This window comes from Suillus discolor (genome assembly GCF_016758755.1).
Source record: "Suillus discolor strain FC423 chromosome Unknown F5147scaffold_63, whole genome shotgun sequence".
Taxonomy (NCBI): Eukaryota; Fungi; Basidiomycota; class Agaricomycetes; order Boletales; family Suillaceae; genus Suillus; species Suillus discolor.
Window position 1 is genome coordinate 41302 of NW_024541310.1, and position 13691 is coordinate 54992.

The 13691-nt window shown below is 43.1% G+C and overlaps 5 protein-coding genes across 5 annotated transcripts; 3 read left to right on the forward strand and 2 right to left on the reverse strand.

Moving 5' to 3' along the window:
• Positions 1 to 36: 36 nt before the first annotated feature.
• F5147DRAFT_777798 (uncharacterized protein) lies at positions 37 to 2391 on the forward strand (the record flags this gene model as incomplete). The annotated part of the gene is made up of 5 exons (XM_041442026.1): positions 37 to 201; positions 252 to 833; positions 881 to 911; positions 954 to 1644; positions 2307 to 2391. 5 exons carry the CDS (start codon positions 37 to 39, stop codon positions 2389 to 2391), a joined length of 1554 nt encoding a protein of 517 aa, XP_041288687.1.
• Positions 2392 to 6194: 3803 nt separating this feature from the next.
• F5147DRAFT_816195 (uncharacterized protein) lies at positions 6195 to 7611 on the reverse strand (the record flags this gene model as incomplete). The annotated part of the gene is made up of 7 exons (XM_041443558.1): positions 6195 to 6205; positions 6378 to 6461; positions 6525 to 6816; positions 6891 to 6974; positions 7024 to 7099; positions 7147 to 7322; positions 7531 to 7611. The coding sequence occupies 7 exons, from the start codon at positions 7609 to 7611 to the stop codon at positions 6195 to 6197; spliced, it is 804 nt and encodes a 267-aa protein (XP_041288688.1).
• Positions 7612 to 8433: 822 nt separating this feature from the next.
• F5147DRAFT_656182 (uncharacterized protein) lies at positions 8434 to 10627 on the forward strand (the record flags this gene model as incomplete). The annotated part of the gene is made up of 16 exons (XM_041434072.1): positions 8434 to 8490; positions 8532 to 8591; positions 8616 to 8771; positions 8827 to 8924; positions 8981 to 9084; positions 9116 to 9179; positions 9255 to 9283; positions 9331 to 9353; positions 9408 to 9432; positions 9487 to 9513; positions 9536 to 9681; positions 9730 to 9858; positions 10020 to 10047; positions 10097 to 10288; positions 10393 to 10451; positions 10505 to 10627. 16 exons carry the CDS (start codon positions 8434 to 8436, stop codon positions 10625 to 10627), a joined length of 1320 nt encoding a protein of 439 aa, XP_041288689.1.
• Positions 10628 to 10647: 20 nt separating this feature from the next.
• Positions 10648 to 10821, forward strand: F5147DRAFT_583292 (uncharacterized protein; the record flags this gene model as incomplete). The annotated part of the gene is made up of 1 exon (XM_041431709.1): positions 10648 to 10821. One exon carries the CDS (start codon positions 10648 to 10650, stop codon positions 10819 to 10821), a length of 174 nt encoding a protein of 57 aa, XP_041288690.1.
• A 517-nt stretch (positions 10822 to 11338) lies between these two features.
• F5147DRAFT_777801 (uncharacterized protein) lies at positions 11339 to 13112 on the reverse strand (the record flags this gene model as incomplete). The annotated part of the gene is made up of 5 exons (XM_041442027.1): positions 11339 to 11616; positions 11675 to 11892; positions 11952 to 12275; positions 12324 to 12465; positions 12515 to 13112. The coding sequence occupies 5 exons, from the start codon at positions 13110 to 13112 to the stop codon at positions 11339 to 11341; spliced, it is 1560 nt and encodes a 519-aa protein (XP_041288691.1).
• Positions 13113 to 13691: the final 579 nt, after the last annotated feature.

The window sequence follows — 13691 nt, forward strand, 5'->3', positions numbered from 1 at the left end:
CTACCGTCCTTTCGTTACTTGCTTTCCTTATTCAAAATGTCATCTTCTGCCCATTTAAGCACCCCCTCGACTGTTTCCGACATCTCCGATGTGAATAATGCACAGTCCACCCCATCAGGATTCGTTTCAACCACTCGAGAACATAACCATGCAGAACTCGCGCATTATGGCCACCCTCAGGCATTTAACCATACTACAGAGGTAAGTGAGATTTTACATGTTTGCTTCTTGTGCTGACAACCTTTGTGTAGTTCAAAGCTTCACATTTGTGTAGGCAGGGTCCGCTGCCTCAACTGTCCCACTCCCACCCCACACACCATGGTTTCAGCCTTCCACCTCTCCACATGTACACACCTGGATCTATGTACTTGAGTCACCCTGCCCCCATGCTTCATTCTACCTCGACTCGTGTTGGTCCTCACTCTACACCTCGACTTGACGAAAAACCAGCCCCATCTGATGATGAGTTGGAACAACCATTACTCCCGCCTCCAGCTAAAGGCAAAAAATGTGCATCAGCACCATCAGGACAAGTGTCAAAGCCTCTTGCCAAGAAGGAGAAAACCGAGGTGCAGTCGAAAGTTGGCAAGGGCAAGGGGATGGCTAAGCCCAAGCTGGAGCCTGACGGCAGCGAGGCCCGAAAAAAGGGATGCAAAGCTGGTGCCACAGGCTACTCCATTCAAGAAGTTGAGCATCTTCTCAAGGAGATCAATAGGTGTATCCCGCTTAGTGGTAAAGCATGGGATGCTGTTACTGTCAGTTATAATGTATGGGCTCAACGTAATTGTGTTTCTGAGCACTCGACTAAAGCTATTCGAGCAAAGTATGATGCGGTATGTTTTTTTTCTTCTCACAAGTTCAACTATTGATGGCCTAATAGATCACTCGTATTGAAAACCCAACTGGTGATGGTGAATTGCCTGCTTATGTTGAGCTTGCTTGTTAAATCAAAGCCACCATTTCTCTCAAGGCAGGCACTATTGCCTTGGATGACTCAGAGTGGGACGATGGGGCCAGTGATGGCAAAAGTGATATGGAGGTGAAAGATGTTGTTGAAATCTCCACCGATGATGACGAAGAACCGAAAAGTGTCAAATCCAAGCACGCTGGCCCAAAGAAATCTGTTGTCAAGGCCTTTCATGCAAATCCTTTGCTTGAACCTGGCCTTCGACGTCCACGCACTACTGCTGCCTCAGAGGCACTCTCTTCACTCACATCAGTCTTTAACCCTACAGTCATGAAGGACTGCGACGAGAGCCAACTGTCACAGATGGTTCAATTTAACCAGATCAACACCTTGCAGACTGAACTTCCCGAGGCTCATCTGCGAATTGAAGGTCTCAATAACCGCCTGTTACAAGAGGCTCGCCATGCTGACCGTGCTGAGAGCCAGGTCGAAATGCTCAAGTATATGCTGTCATCATGCGATGATTCACAGCCTTATCATTCTCCTTCACGGTCTCACTATTCTCCACCTCGACAGCAGGCCCATACTGATGATTCACGGCCTTTTCGTACCCCTACCCCTTCACGGTCTCACTATTCTCCACCTCGACGGCGTCCTTACCATCACCATCACTCTTCTCCTTCTCGTTGTTCCCCTCAATGGACACCCACATCTCCAACACTCAAGCACCATGTCAAGTACGTGTTCAACAAAAATACACGATTAGAACATACATACAATACAATAGTTAAAATGGGAGTAAGTCCCCCGTGTATAGGGCTATGTCCGACATAGGGTCAATGACCCCAAAGGACAAAAATTGGATTTAAAAAAAAAAAAAAGCACCATGTCGAACCCCAGGTTCTTCCTCCTCTCTCACCTATTGCAGAGCCTTTGGGAACCTCAGCAAATCATAGTAATGGCCTCGACACACTAGTGCTGCTCGCATCCGACATTGCAAAAGAGAATGGTAAGAATAGTAGTGCACCATGACTGTAGTCAGTCGTTTAGCCTGTCTGTTCAACACAAAAGAATTGATTTGTCTGTAATGCGGCTATTCAGTCTGTACTAATAGGTGATAACGAGCTACACGATCCCGCTGACAGATATCACTAAAAAGAAGATTGCCTAAGTCCATCCACAACTGTTCGTCCTCAGATGCCTTCCAGATTGGCATGTACATGCTATGAATCTGGTTAATACCAACACAAATAGCTCTCACATTACTCAATCTGACACATATCTCCAGAAGCCTCTGCCGCTCTGCCTGATTATTAACATCAAGTGGGACACGAAGTCGGCCAAACGAGCCTTGAATTATCCGCATGCCCCATTCGGCTGTCTGACGGTATGAGAGTAGCTGGCGGTTGAATGCCAAGAGTGTTACAGTAACATGGCATGAGTCCCCTGCCAGCAGACAGCCCTCTGCCACCGCACGGCTATAGACGATACCGGAGTCTCACCAGCTCTATGACGATAGATGACGACAGATGATGATAGATGATAAGCGGCAACTGCCGGCTTAGATAAGCGGTCTGGACCGCATATGACGACACATGACGACATAGATCTAGAAGACCTATTTATGTTATCAAGATAGAAGGCAAGCCTCGTGTTGCCTCATGTACTGATAGAAGGGTGCCGCATGGACCCTATCTACGATAGAAGCCCGCCTCATGGACGCTATCTCTGACTCATGTAGATAAGCAGATTAGAACCCAGCTTCGAGCTGAGCTTAGATACAATAGAGTAGCCTTATATAAGGTCGAAGATTAACAGTAGACGTTCCTTACTTTAATCTTACTAGGTTTACCCTTGAACTCCTTGTCCCGCTAAAGCTACCTGCTCGACATCGACTTGTACCTTCAGTGATGCCTCTCACTGTCTGTAAACCCGCTATCATCTCAGCAGTAACCCCTCGTTAACCACCACGAGCTACGTTCGAGTACGCAACCTTTGCTTGTCTGTAAAGGCCGACAACTCTCAGCACTCGGTACCACTGTCGTGGTTGTCGCTGTTTAGATCACCCTAGTCGCACATGACCGTGTGTCGTAACAAAGAGTTCATCTTGCTCATGTGCATTTTCAGGAAGGACCGCACGGCTTTTGAGTGGGGATTGAATCTTGCCAGAGATAGCTGCAGTTCCACGAGGAAATGCAGAATCTGCAATGAGGTAGTAACCATCAGGAGTCTTGTGTCGAAGCTGATTGTAGATTGGGCGAGATGTGTGAGAGTCATGCCAGCTTCCGGGGGCATTGAGTACTGCAGATATAATGACACCTGAAAACATGAGTATGAGAATGAGATATTGAAAGATTAAGCTGAACCCACCTCGTGGTGAAAATGCTAGCACATTAGATATGAAATGCGAACTTTTCCACCCATTATACGTAGCATTCTCAACTTCAGGATCACTAGCTGCTTGACATGGCAGACTCAGCCCGTTGATGCTTCCAAAGCCGCCCAAGTTTGGAATGATGTGCACGGATTAAAAGATGTGAGGATTCAGGAGCAGCTGGGGGCGACACAGATACAGCCGGGATGGATTGCGAATGCGGATTTTTGAGAGACGTGCCTGTTCCGCACTGAGAAACAGAAGGCAAACAACTATAGCTTGTAGTTCCAGAATCTCGTCATCATCAGCAAGCACATAGTTTACAAGATCTTCGATATTCATGTTTGGTTATAGGGAAAATAATAATCTGTAAATGTTGCATTCAATGGTTACGGTTTACAGATTATGAAGATACAAGTCCGTAAATTAGCCGATATTCAGCTGTCAACCTTTTACAGATTTTATATGGGCTTCATAGAAGTTTCACTATAGCAATGATAGTTTTTAAGTCATATGACTGAGTCTTATATAAGTTTCACATGGGTTTCATGTGATTTTTACTATAGCAGTAATATCTTTCACATCAGCAATGATAGTTTTTATGTCATATGATTGAGTTTCATATGGGTTTCATGTGGGTTTCATATGAGTTTCACTATGGTGATGATGCTCTTAATGTCATATGACTGAGTCTTATATAAGTTTCACATGGGTTTCATGTGATTTTTACTATAGCAGTAATATCTTTCACATCAGCAATGATAGTTTTTATGTCATATGATTGAGTTTCATATGGGTTTCATGTGGGTTTCATATGAGTTTCACTATGGTGATGATGCTCTTAATGTCATATGACTGAGTCTTATATAAGTTTCATATGGGTTTCATGTGATTTTTACTATAGCAGTAATACCTTTCACATCAGCAATGATAGTTTTTATGTCATATGATTGAGTTTCATGTGGGTTTCATATGAGTTTCACTATGGTGATGATGCTTTTAATGTCATATGACTGAGTCTTATATAAGTTTCATATGGGTTTCATGTGATTTTTACTATAGCAGTAATACCTTTCACATCAGCAATGATAGTTTTTATGTCATATGATTGAGTTTCATGTGGGTTTCATATGAGTTTCACTATGGTAATGATGTTTTTAATGTCATATGACTGAGTCTTATATAAGTTTCATATGGGTTTCATGTGAGTTTCACTATAGCAGTGATACATTTCACATCATATGACTGAGTCTTATATAAATTTCATAGCAATGATGCTTTTCATATCATATGATTGAGTTTCATATGGGTTTCATTATAGCAGTGATACCTTTCATGTCATATGACTAAGTTTTATATGGTCTCCCATGTCCTGTGTCTGCTCAATAAGAAATAAGACATACATAGATAATTGAACCAGCCAAAATCCAAGCATTTCTTCAAAATTCTGCTTGAATAATCTATCAAAAGACAATTCAAAGCTTTGTTTGGCTAAAGACACTGTTCACACTCTTTGTTTTAGATTCCTAGCCTCAGCTTTATCCCAATCATTCTGAAGGCTCCTAATGACATTCTCACTGTTCTCTCATTCTCCCAGCAATTTTCCAATTTTCTTATATCTTTCATCTCTCAATTCCTTCCTTCTCCAGGTTTTGTCTCTGTGTTGTCTTTGTCCTTCTTTTTCCTCTTGTATTTGTTCATTTTTGTCACTACCTTTTGTCATTCACTATTTTGTTTTGACTACTTACTTTGTGTATATACAGTTGCTACAACACTTGCTAGAAAACACTCAAATTCTATGAATAAATGTGGTGTTGTTCTGATGTGCAAAGGGGATTGAGTCAGCACTTGAGAGCTATATGAGAAAACCATGTGAGATTCCCAAAAACAGGTTTAAGCGAAATAAGCGAAATACATGAAATATGCTAGAGAGGGCCACACCTGACAGGCAAGGAGACAGGCAAACCTTCCTAACACAATGTGATAAAATGTAATTGAGTGGAGTTAATATGAGTTATACATGAGTTTTACAACATCACATGACTGAGTCATATGGTTACTTCTTTTTAGCTTCCTGGAATCAGCTGCATCCTAAAAAGCATTGTAAAGGTTCCTTTAGGTATCTCTTACTTATCCCTACCCTAGGTGTTTGGGACATATAGATAGCAAGGTGGTCATATATCTGCCTCACTTTGGAACAGAGATCAAGATTGATACATTGCAAACCAGGCATTATGAGAGAATACCCACACAAATCCTTTTAGTGTCTGATTCATATCATGCATAACAACTCTAAGTACAAGTTAAGTATAAGTATATGCAAGGCCACTTGTACTTGATCATATATGGTCATATGAATATAGTAAGATATAAGACTAGTGACTACCCTGTTGAGCTTGACTATCTCCTCCTTAGGAGGTACTCCGTGATACTCGCAGATGGGGGGTAATTTTCCAACCAAACACCAGAGAAATCCATAGGGCAACATTAAGAAATGTGGTGAAACTCATATAGTTTCACTTGGAAATTGAGAAAATAGATGATTTATATTCAGTGATTCAGGATGATAATCGTAGCACACATTGTATCTTATTACCGATGTGTAATATCCATATAAAATTCTATAGAACCCCCTGATAAAACCTATGTGAAACCTATATGAGTCAGATGACTCAGTCATATGACTCAGTCATATGATATCAAAAGTATATGACATGAATGTCACTGCTACAGTGAAACATATGTGAAGCCTATAAGAAACTCATATGAAACTCATATGAAAATCAGTCATATGAAAAATGGAAAAGTATATGACATGAACATCACTGCTATAGTGAAACTCATATGAAACCTATATGAAACCTATATGAAACCCATATGAAAAGTATATGAACATCACTGCTATAGTGAAACTCATATGAAACCTATATGAAACCCATATGAAACTCAGTCATATGACATGAAAAAAGTCACTGGCATACACAAAATCCTCATGAAACCCAGATGAAACCTATGAACTACCCCCCCCCTAGGGTGGGCACGGATTCGGGTAAGAAGTTGCTCTCGTGCGTTAACATTATGGATTGACTGACTCACCAGCTCTGTTCGGATTAGAAATAAAAGGTGCATCCCTTATGATGCAGACGGGTACAGCTGCGAGGTACGCCAATAAGACTATGACTGAATATCACAATGTGTTAGTATTTCCTATTGAAGTAATAACATAACACCTTCGATACGCACTTTGTCCAAGATTGAGCCCGAGCTTCGGAGGAGACCAATACGTCGGTGAGATAAGAGCATTCCAGGCTCCAACCAACCTACGATGTCTTCGACAGATAGGCGGTGGCTCCTTGCCATCGGAACGGGCGGGCTGATATCCATTGGTCTCTGAGATTCCAGTGATTCCCTTGAGAGAACGCCCATGTCTCAGACCAAGAATTAAACTCGGAATGGAGACAACCACAGTCAGTGCCAAGTTAGAGCACCAAATCATGGTGAATTTGATTTGCCATTTTGGATCTTCGACGACGAGCTGCAGCAATTCACGCATGTGTCTCAGTATGCAAGATTAGAGTTGTCAGACGTACTTGTAAATCTGAAAGCTACTTGGAACGACTGGAGCAGCCACTGGCATATTGTCGGGCTAGTTGGGAGGTAGCGACCCAGTCGAGACTCAATAACCAGTGCACACTGCAAGTACAGTAAGTCGAAATCAAATGTTACAATTTCATATACATACCTGGAGACTGTAATGGTATCGTACCCTCGTGATGCTATCGTTTATAGAATGATTGCCATTAACCAGGTCTGAAATTCTGAAAGATCATATATGCAAGTGAACTGGAAAATTGCTAAGAAACACCGTGAGAGCGGGATGCCGCAGATAAATCGATATGCCGGCATGTTCAAGTTGTAATTCGATGGACCACGGTCTCGAGTCTCCACACCCAAGTTCGAATTCCTTAAGGTGCCTCTGCATGTCCATCTTACGGTTCTCTCTATGGAGTCCGAATATAGATCATTCTTCATCTCTTCGTACTTGACGCAGTTCAAGGGGGACGCAGTGCACCACGATCTATGCTTGGTAAATCAGCTGTCCGCACCACCTCCCTCATTTACATGATTGGAGTCCACATCCATCTCCTACGAGATACACCTCATATCTGGTGATTCCCTCTTCACCCTCTTTCTTTCACCATTGACTCGACAGTTACTCTGCACTTTGATCCATTGACATCACCCTTACTTCGAATGCAACCCCTCCCTCTCGTCGAAGCTCCACATTCAGATGTTTACCGCAATGGTCCGCTCCTGTAACCTCTGCCATTTTGCAGCCTCAAGCCGCACTAATGTCAATAACCATGTCCTTGGCCAAAGTATGGTCCCATCACCTTCAAGGCTTCCCTACACTATGGACCTGCTGGCCTATCTATGCAGTGCTACCTATAATGTATATTCCTCTTCCGCAGAGTTCAGTTTGTAATCTCTCGGCGGCAAGTGAATACGGTAGCGGTAACAGCTTCCTCAATGCTTCGTTCGTGAATTTAATGATGCTTCGCTGAACGAGAATACAATTGGTTGCATTCTCGCCTTATTCTTTCTTATTCCTCGCGAGTCGCTGCAGGCAAGATCATCCTTCCCCCATGGCACTGTCAGCCCAATTGGACCAGTTGTGTGTCATCATTCGTCTTTTCTTTGCGTGCCGTTTTCAGCGATATAGACATTTTTTTTTGCCTTTGTCATTACCTCACAGAATATACTCAATTCTACATTTTGCCTTTGCATGCTAACTGAGTACGATACCAGTCCAGGAGCAGCAAGCACTCTGATACTTGCATGCCCCTTTCAATGTTGGCAGACCGCTTTCGCCGCAAACTGTTCATGCCATTATCTACTTTAGCAGTTTCAGATTCTTCTGCTAATCCTGGTCGGTGATCTCCATTCCCAGCGCTTATACAATTTGTGCCGAACATCCACCGACAATGTGGAAATACATGTGCAGCGTGACCAGAACTCTAGGCCTCAATCTCCCGCTTAGCCGAACTCTATCCACACTTCCCATATCCTTACACCCATCTTCCCTTCCCATCCATCCCATCCACTACTTTACCCATCCTTGATCCTCATCATTTTGCTCCATCGCAACATCATGCCCGGTAGCTCAGAAAGCCGGTGTATCAGACTTGAAGGCGAGTCCCTCCATATTGTCTTTGGATCTGTTTCATGATCCTCACACTCTATCTACAGTCATCAGTGGAAAGAATCTCCAAGTCCCCTATCTCTTATTGGTGCGTCGGGCGCATCCCTGTAAGTGCCACCTCATCTAACTAGGATGTACCTGAGAATGGCCTTCCTCCTGTTCTGTACGAAGAAAAAGTCAAAATCATGGCTGCTAGAGGTAAAAAGCAAATTGTTGATCATCCACTCTCATTTTTCTCCTATGTCAGCGGAGTCCCATTCGACTTTAGCGACGAGAAGGATGACTCAGTAACGTTCCCTTTTCCTCTCCGGACCACTGATCTTGCTAAAATGTGGTCTGTAGACAGGACAAGTGGCGTATTTCTCCAGGTGGCAGAGGACATACTGCCACGCTTCTAGTACACCAGATCCTGAAGGTAGCCGCATAGACTTGTTGCAAAAGTGAGTATTTAGGGAGACATCTTGCGTGAGGCTGATGCTGATTTTGCATTTGTAAGGATGTTCAAAGCCAGAGCAAATGATCTAAGACGCGGAGTCGCCCAACTTTTTACGTTCAGTGATGACGACAATTCTGCGATAGCGTACATCCTGGTTTCTGTCAGTATTATATATATTTATAAATATGCTGACAGCTGGGACGAGTTTTCTAATCATACCGTGGAATCGAAAAGAGATTCAACTGTGGGTCGCTTTGAGGTATGCACGACACTGTTCATTTATCGCTCGTGGGTGGAATACATTTGTTTCCACTTTGACATATGCTTACTCCAGCGATGAGTTGGGGTGGGAATGGACAAATGGTTAGTTACTTGCGTGCGAGTGAAACTTGTTGATCTATATCGTCCAGATTTGCAGAGTTTCTCAGACTATGTGAGCAATTCCTTCTGAGCATCTGCAGTGATCTTGGTCTTCATCTTTACATAGGCCGGTTTCGATACTATCTTATTCTGTGAGTGAACAGGTGCAAATTACCCACCTGCATTACTGATGTGGTTTCCTTCAGTTCACCATTCGAATGTGGACAGACTATGTATGTGTGATTTCATTTTAAGGGTATTGTTCTGTTATTGAATCCCCCAAGTTGGTTACAACGAACAACTCCTTTCAGACGGGCCGCTACTACCATTCCGAACGGAGCAAGGAAACTACTGGACCTCTTCTCAGGTCCAATTTCTGCATGAGCAAAGCTACCCCAAGTGTACGTAGCAATCTTATGTATTGGATGACATAAATTTAATTCGAATAGATTATTCGTTTCCCGAGTTTAAGGGAATTAAGGTCGATCCAAGTTGCCACGTCATTTCAAGAGCGTGCCTCGGCGTGCAAAAGGGTGCAAGCCTACTATGATTTTTATCCGCAAACCAACGTGAAACAGGTAGGCTTGCACGCTTGGGAGCACCTACCTGTTCCAAACAAGGAAGATCCTGCCGCGCCAAGCGATCATACCATTATTTCTCACTACTGCACATTTGCTGTACATGTGAAACTTCTGGAGCATGCATACAACCATTCCTATTCATTTCAACTTTACCATAGAAGGAATTTTCATTCGAGTCCGCAGCTCGTAGGTATCATTTCCGTTTTTGCATGACCAGACCATTCTCCTTGTAAAGTGTGTACTGTGCGTCGTGAGGCGGGATCCATAGTTCTTGGGATGATTCCAATTCCTCCCGAATTGATCGAGAGCATTATCAAATCAAACAAAGGTGGAGAATCTTCATTCGACCAGACCCTTGCTCACATCAAGGGGGCGTTCATTGGAAGGCTTGTGGATGCTACTGGCTCAGAGCTTGCCGGGGCTGAGGGTGGGCTGGAGGTGACCTAGGCACCACAACACTGTGCCGCTTCTCGCACAGTTATTCCCATAGAAATCACTCTGATTTGTTTGCCGCTGTTGCTGAGCACGTAGAGAACAAGAATCGTCCTGTTCATCTATGTGACTGGCAGCACCACAACAGTATCTTTAATGTAAGTGTATTGTTCTTTATTTTGGCAATTTGCTGAACATGATTTTTGTGTAGAACAAAATGTGTGAGGCAGATCAAGAGGATACTATACTGCAACTTTCTCGATGGCAGAAGTTCCCAGGTCTCCAAATAGTCTACAATAGTGCCTCAAGCATGAGTTGCACCTTGGGGGTATGACAAGTTTGATTCTATATGTTATGCAGGCTCTGATTCACTTTTGTTCTATTTATCGTGCAGCTCATTTAATCCCTGTCTATGGTACACATTTTTTTGTTTCTTGGGACCTTAAGTTTCATTATTCCTATGATTCTTTCTGGTTTTACTATGTAAACAAATATGCTGACCATCATGCATTCGAGATTGCTTTTTAGCCACTCATCTTTTAATTGACTTCAGTTACCAATTCACACTTCACGCACAATGCTACAAAAAGACTTTCGAGTATTGTATAGCTTTTCTGACCTTTCTACACCTGAATTTACTTTTGTGCCTTTATGGCACTTGTGATCAGACGGTCAACTTTACCAGCCTTGACTTAGTTTGGTCTGAATCCACTTAGCCAAATTAATTGTATGAGAACGATGGATCAAGTTGCAAAAGTGCAAATAAGGACTCCGTTATTTTCCTGATGAACACCGGCATTGGACTCATGGGTTGCAGCTGAAGCAAGCTTATTAGACTTTTTTTTGATCAGAGGTTATTGTCATTGGGGTGGTGCTCTATGGCAGACAAAACAAATATTTACTGTTAGATTCTATTTGGTCACAAGGTCTGTTTGGTGCAAGACATGAGGATGGGAAAGTTGGATGCAGAGGAACAGGTTGCAAGATAAGTAATAGAGGTGCATGAACAGTTAAAAGTATCATTGCTAGTAAACTTGATAAGACCTCACATACTCTGGAATTCTGAAAGACAATTTCCTAGATCTATTATTGCATCTGGGTCCTCACTGGCAGTGTTTTGCAGGATTTCAGGCAAGTCCATTGCAGCAATATTCATGTGATGAAGGATCTTCTGCACGATTGCATTGGCTCTATCCTTGCTGGAGGATTGGATAACTTTTGGAGCATTTCTCTTGAGAATGGTTGATCTGGTGCCTTGTGCAACATATTGTGCAGCAGACAAAACCATATGGCACAGAGCCAATAAAGGTTTTCTGTGAGGTACTTTTCAGGAAAACAATACTGAATCAATGTTACTCCTCATCGGATATAGTGTTCTTACCTTCACTTGGTGGCAACCGTGGAATGATAGCAGTCATCCGCCATAGAGTTTCTTCAGTATGTTCATGAACCTGGTTGGTGAGAAGCAAGCCTGCCTGGCGATCCAGCCATCGAGACAGTTCAGTAAATGAAAGGGTATCATAGGCATAAAAGTGGCCTCCACGTGTGAAACTGGGAATTGGTGTATAAACAGAATGTAGTTGACCAGGTGGTTGGATTCTAAAAATGCATGTATTTAATATGATGTCATCCTCTTCATAACAAGATGTTCAGCTTACATTAGATCTCCTGGGTGTACTGTGATACTCTCTGTAGCAAATTGACTGAAGTCATATTCGTCACAAAGAGATGTTGATGCATGAAGTAAAGCCTGGCGATCCTTGGGACCCTTATAAAAAAACCAAACCCAAAATTTCAAACCAATATCTCCAATGACAAAAGTGTTTTGCCCCTCTGAGTCATGGTGTGGTGTAGTTACCACACCTCCTTGGTGAATTAACCCCCAACCATTCACAAGAAAGTTGTCTGGATGAACAAACTTTCCTTCCAAAGGACAATCTCGGATAGATCGATGCCAAGCCATGAGGCCATCATCCAGCACACTTGCTCTAGATTAATGACAGAATAGATATAAATGCAATTGTACACACCTTAACTCCTCAGGTAAACCAGTATGTATTAGACAGTCCAAGATACACCGCTGTTCATTTGGATTGAATATACCAGCAATTAAATCTCCCACAGTCCCAGTAACATGGGGTTTGCTGGGTTCTTTTGCACGAAGCTCCATATCTGAATAGATGTTTAGCAAGTTACATAACAGAGATAAGGAACACTAGACCATGCATGTCCACACGCATTGTGGACTGGATGCGATACCTTTTCTCCAGATACTCCACACTCAACTCAGGAGGCCCAGGCTTTGCTATCCCCCTAATGACAACACATTTTCCCTCTCCAAGACTAGCCCGAATTCCTGTAATCAGGTCGTCCCTGGATGTGTCCTTGAAATTGAAGTGTGCAACAAATTGAGATCCTGGTTTTGATGTTGGAACCTCAGCCAACTTCTTGGTGAGCTCTGCATCATCAGCCAACACATTGCGTCCTTCTCGCATTACAGTAGGTAGTATAGTAACGTTTCCATCTGACCAGGTGATCAGTTCAGCATCCTCTGGAACTTGAGTACCTCGCATTTGTAATGCATCCAGCTGGAAGTGGTGGCCTGATGGTGGTAGTTCTGGTGTAGGGGGATCATTTGGGGGGGGAGCACTGTCAATATTTTGTGAATGTGCTTGAATCTTTCTAGCTGCCCGCAATTTTCGTTTGCAAGCTGCTTGAGCAGCACGCCGCCTCTCTTTCTGCTCAGGAGTGAATTTAGCTTCATATGTGCGGTTGTACTTCCGCTTGTTCTCAGAGGAGATGTGTGTCACTGTAGTCATAAATGATCAGTATTTAACAAGCAGAGAGAAAAAAGCATACTTTGGGTTTGGTGCCACTGAATATGAGAAAATGTTTAGGGCAACAGAGGGGCAACAGAACTGGCAACAGATAGGAGAAAATGTTGAGGGCAACAGAAGGACAACAGGGAAACAACAGAACTGACCACAAGATATGAGATAATGTTGAGGGCAACCGTAGACGGGCAACAGAGGAACTGAACTGACAACAGATACTGATGGAGACAGAACGGCAACAGAACTGACAGCACAGGAACCACTGTGGCAGCGCTTTTGTAATCAAGCACCGAATGGACCCTCATGACTTTACTTTAACAGGTTTCACCTTCATGACATCGTCCTTCCATGTAGCTGGCTACTGTTCCCCCACAAATTCACCACGGAGAAAGAAACTAAGCAGTTTTTGATGGGCAAGCTTCTGGATTAGTAGGATGGTCGAAAGTAGAAGCCGGCATGGGTGAGTCTCTCAACTTTTCGAAGATCTGAGACTTCAATTAGGCAGATTTCCTCTGGCTGAACTGTAGTACGAGATTTACGTCCATTCTCCGCAACGCTTTCATT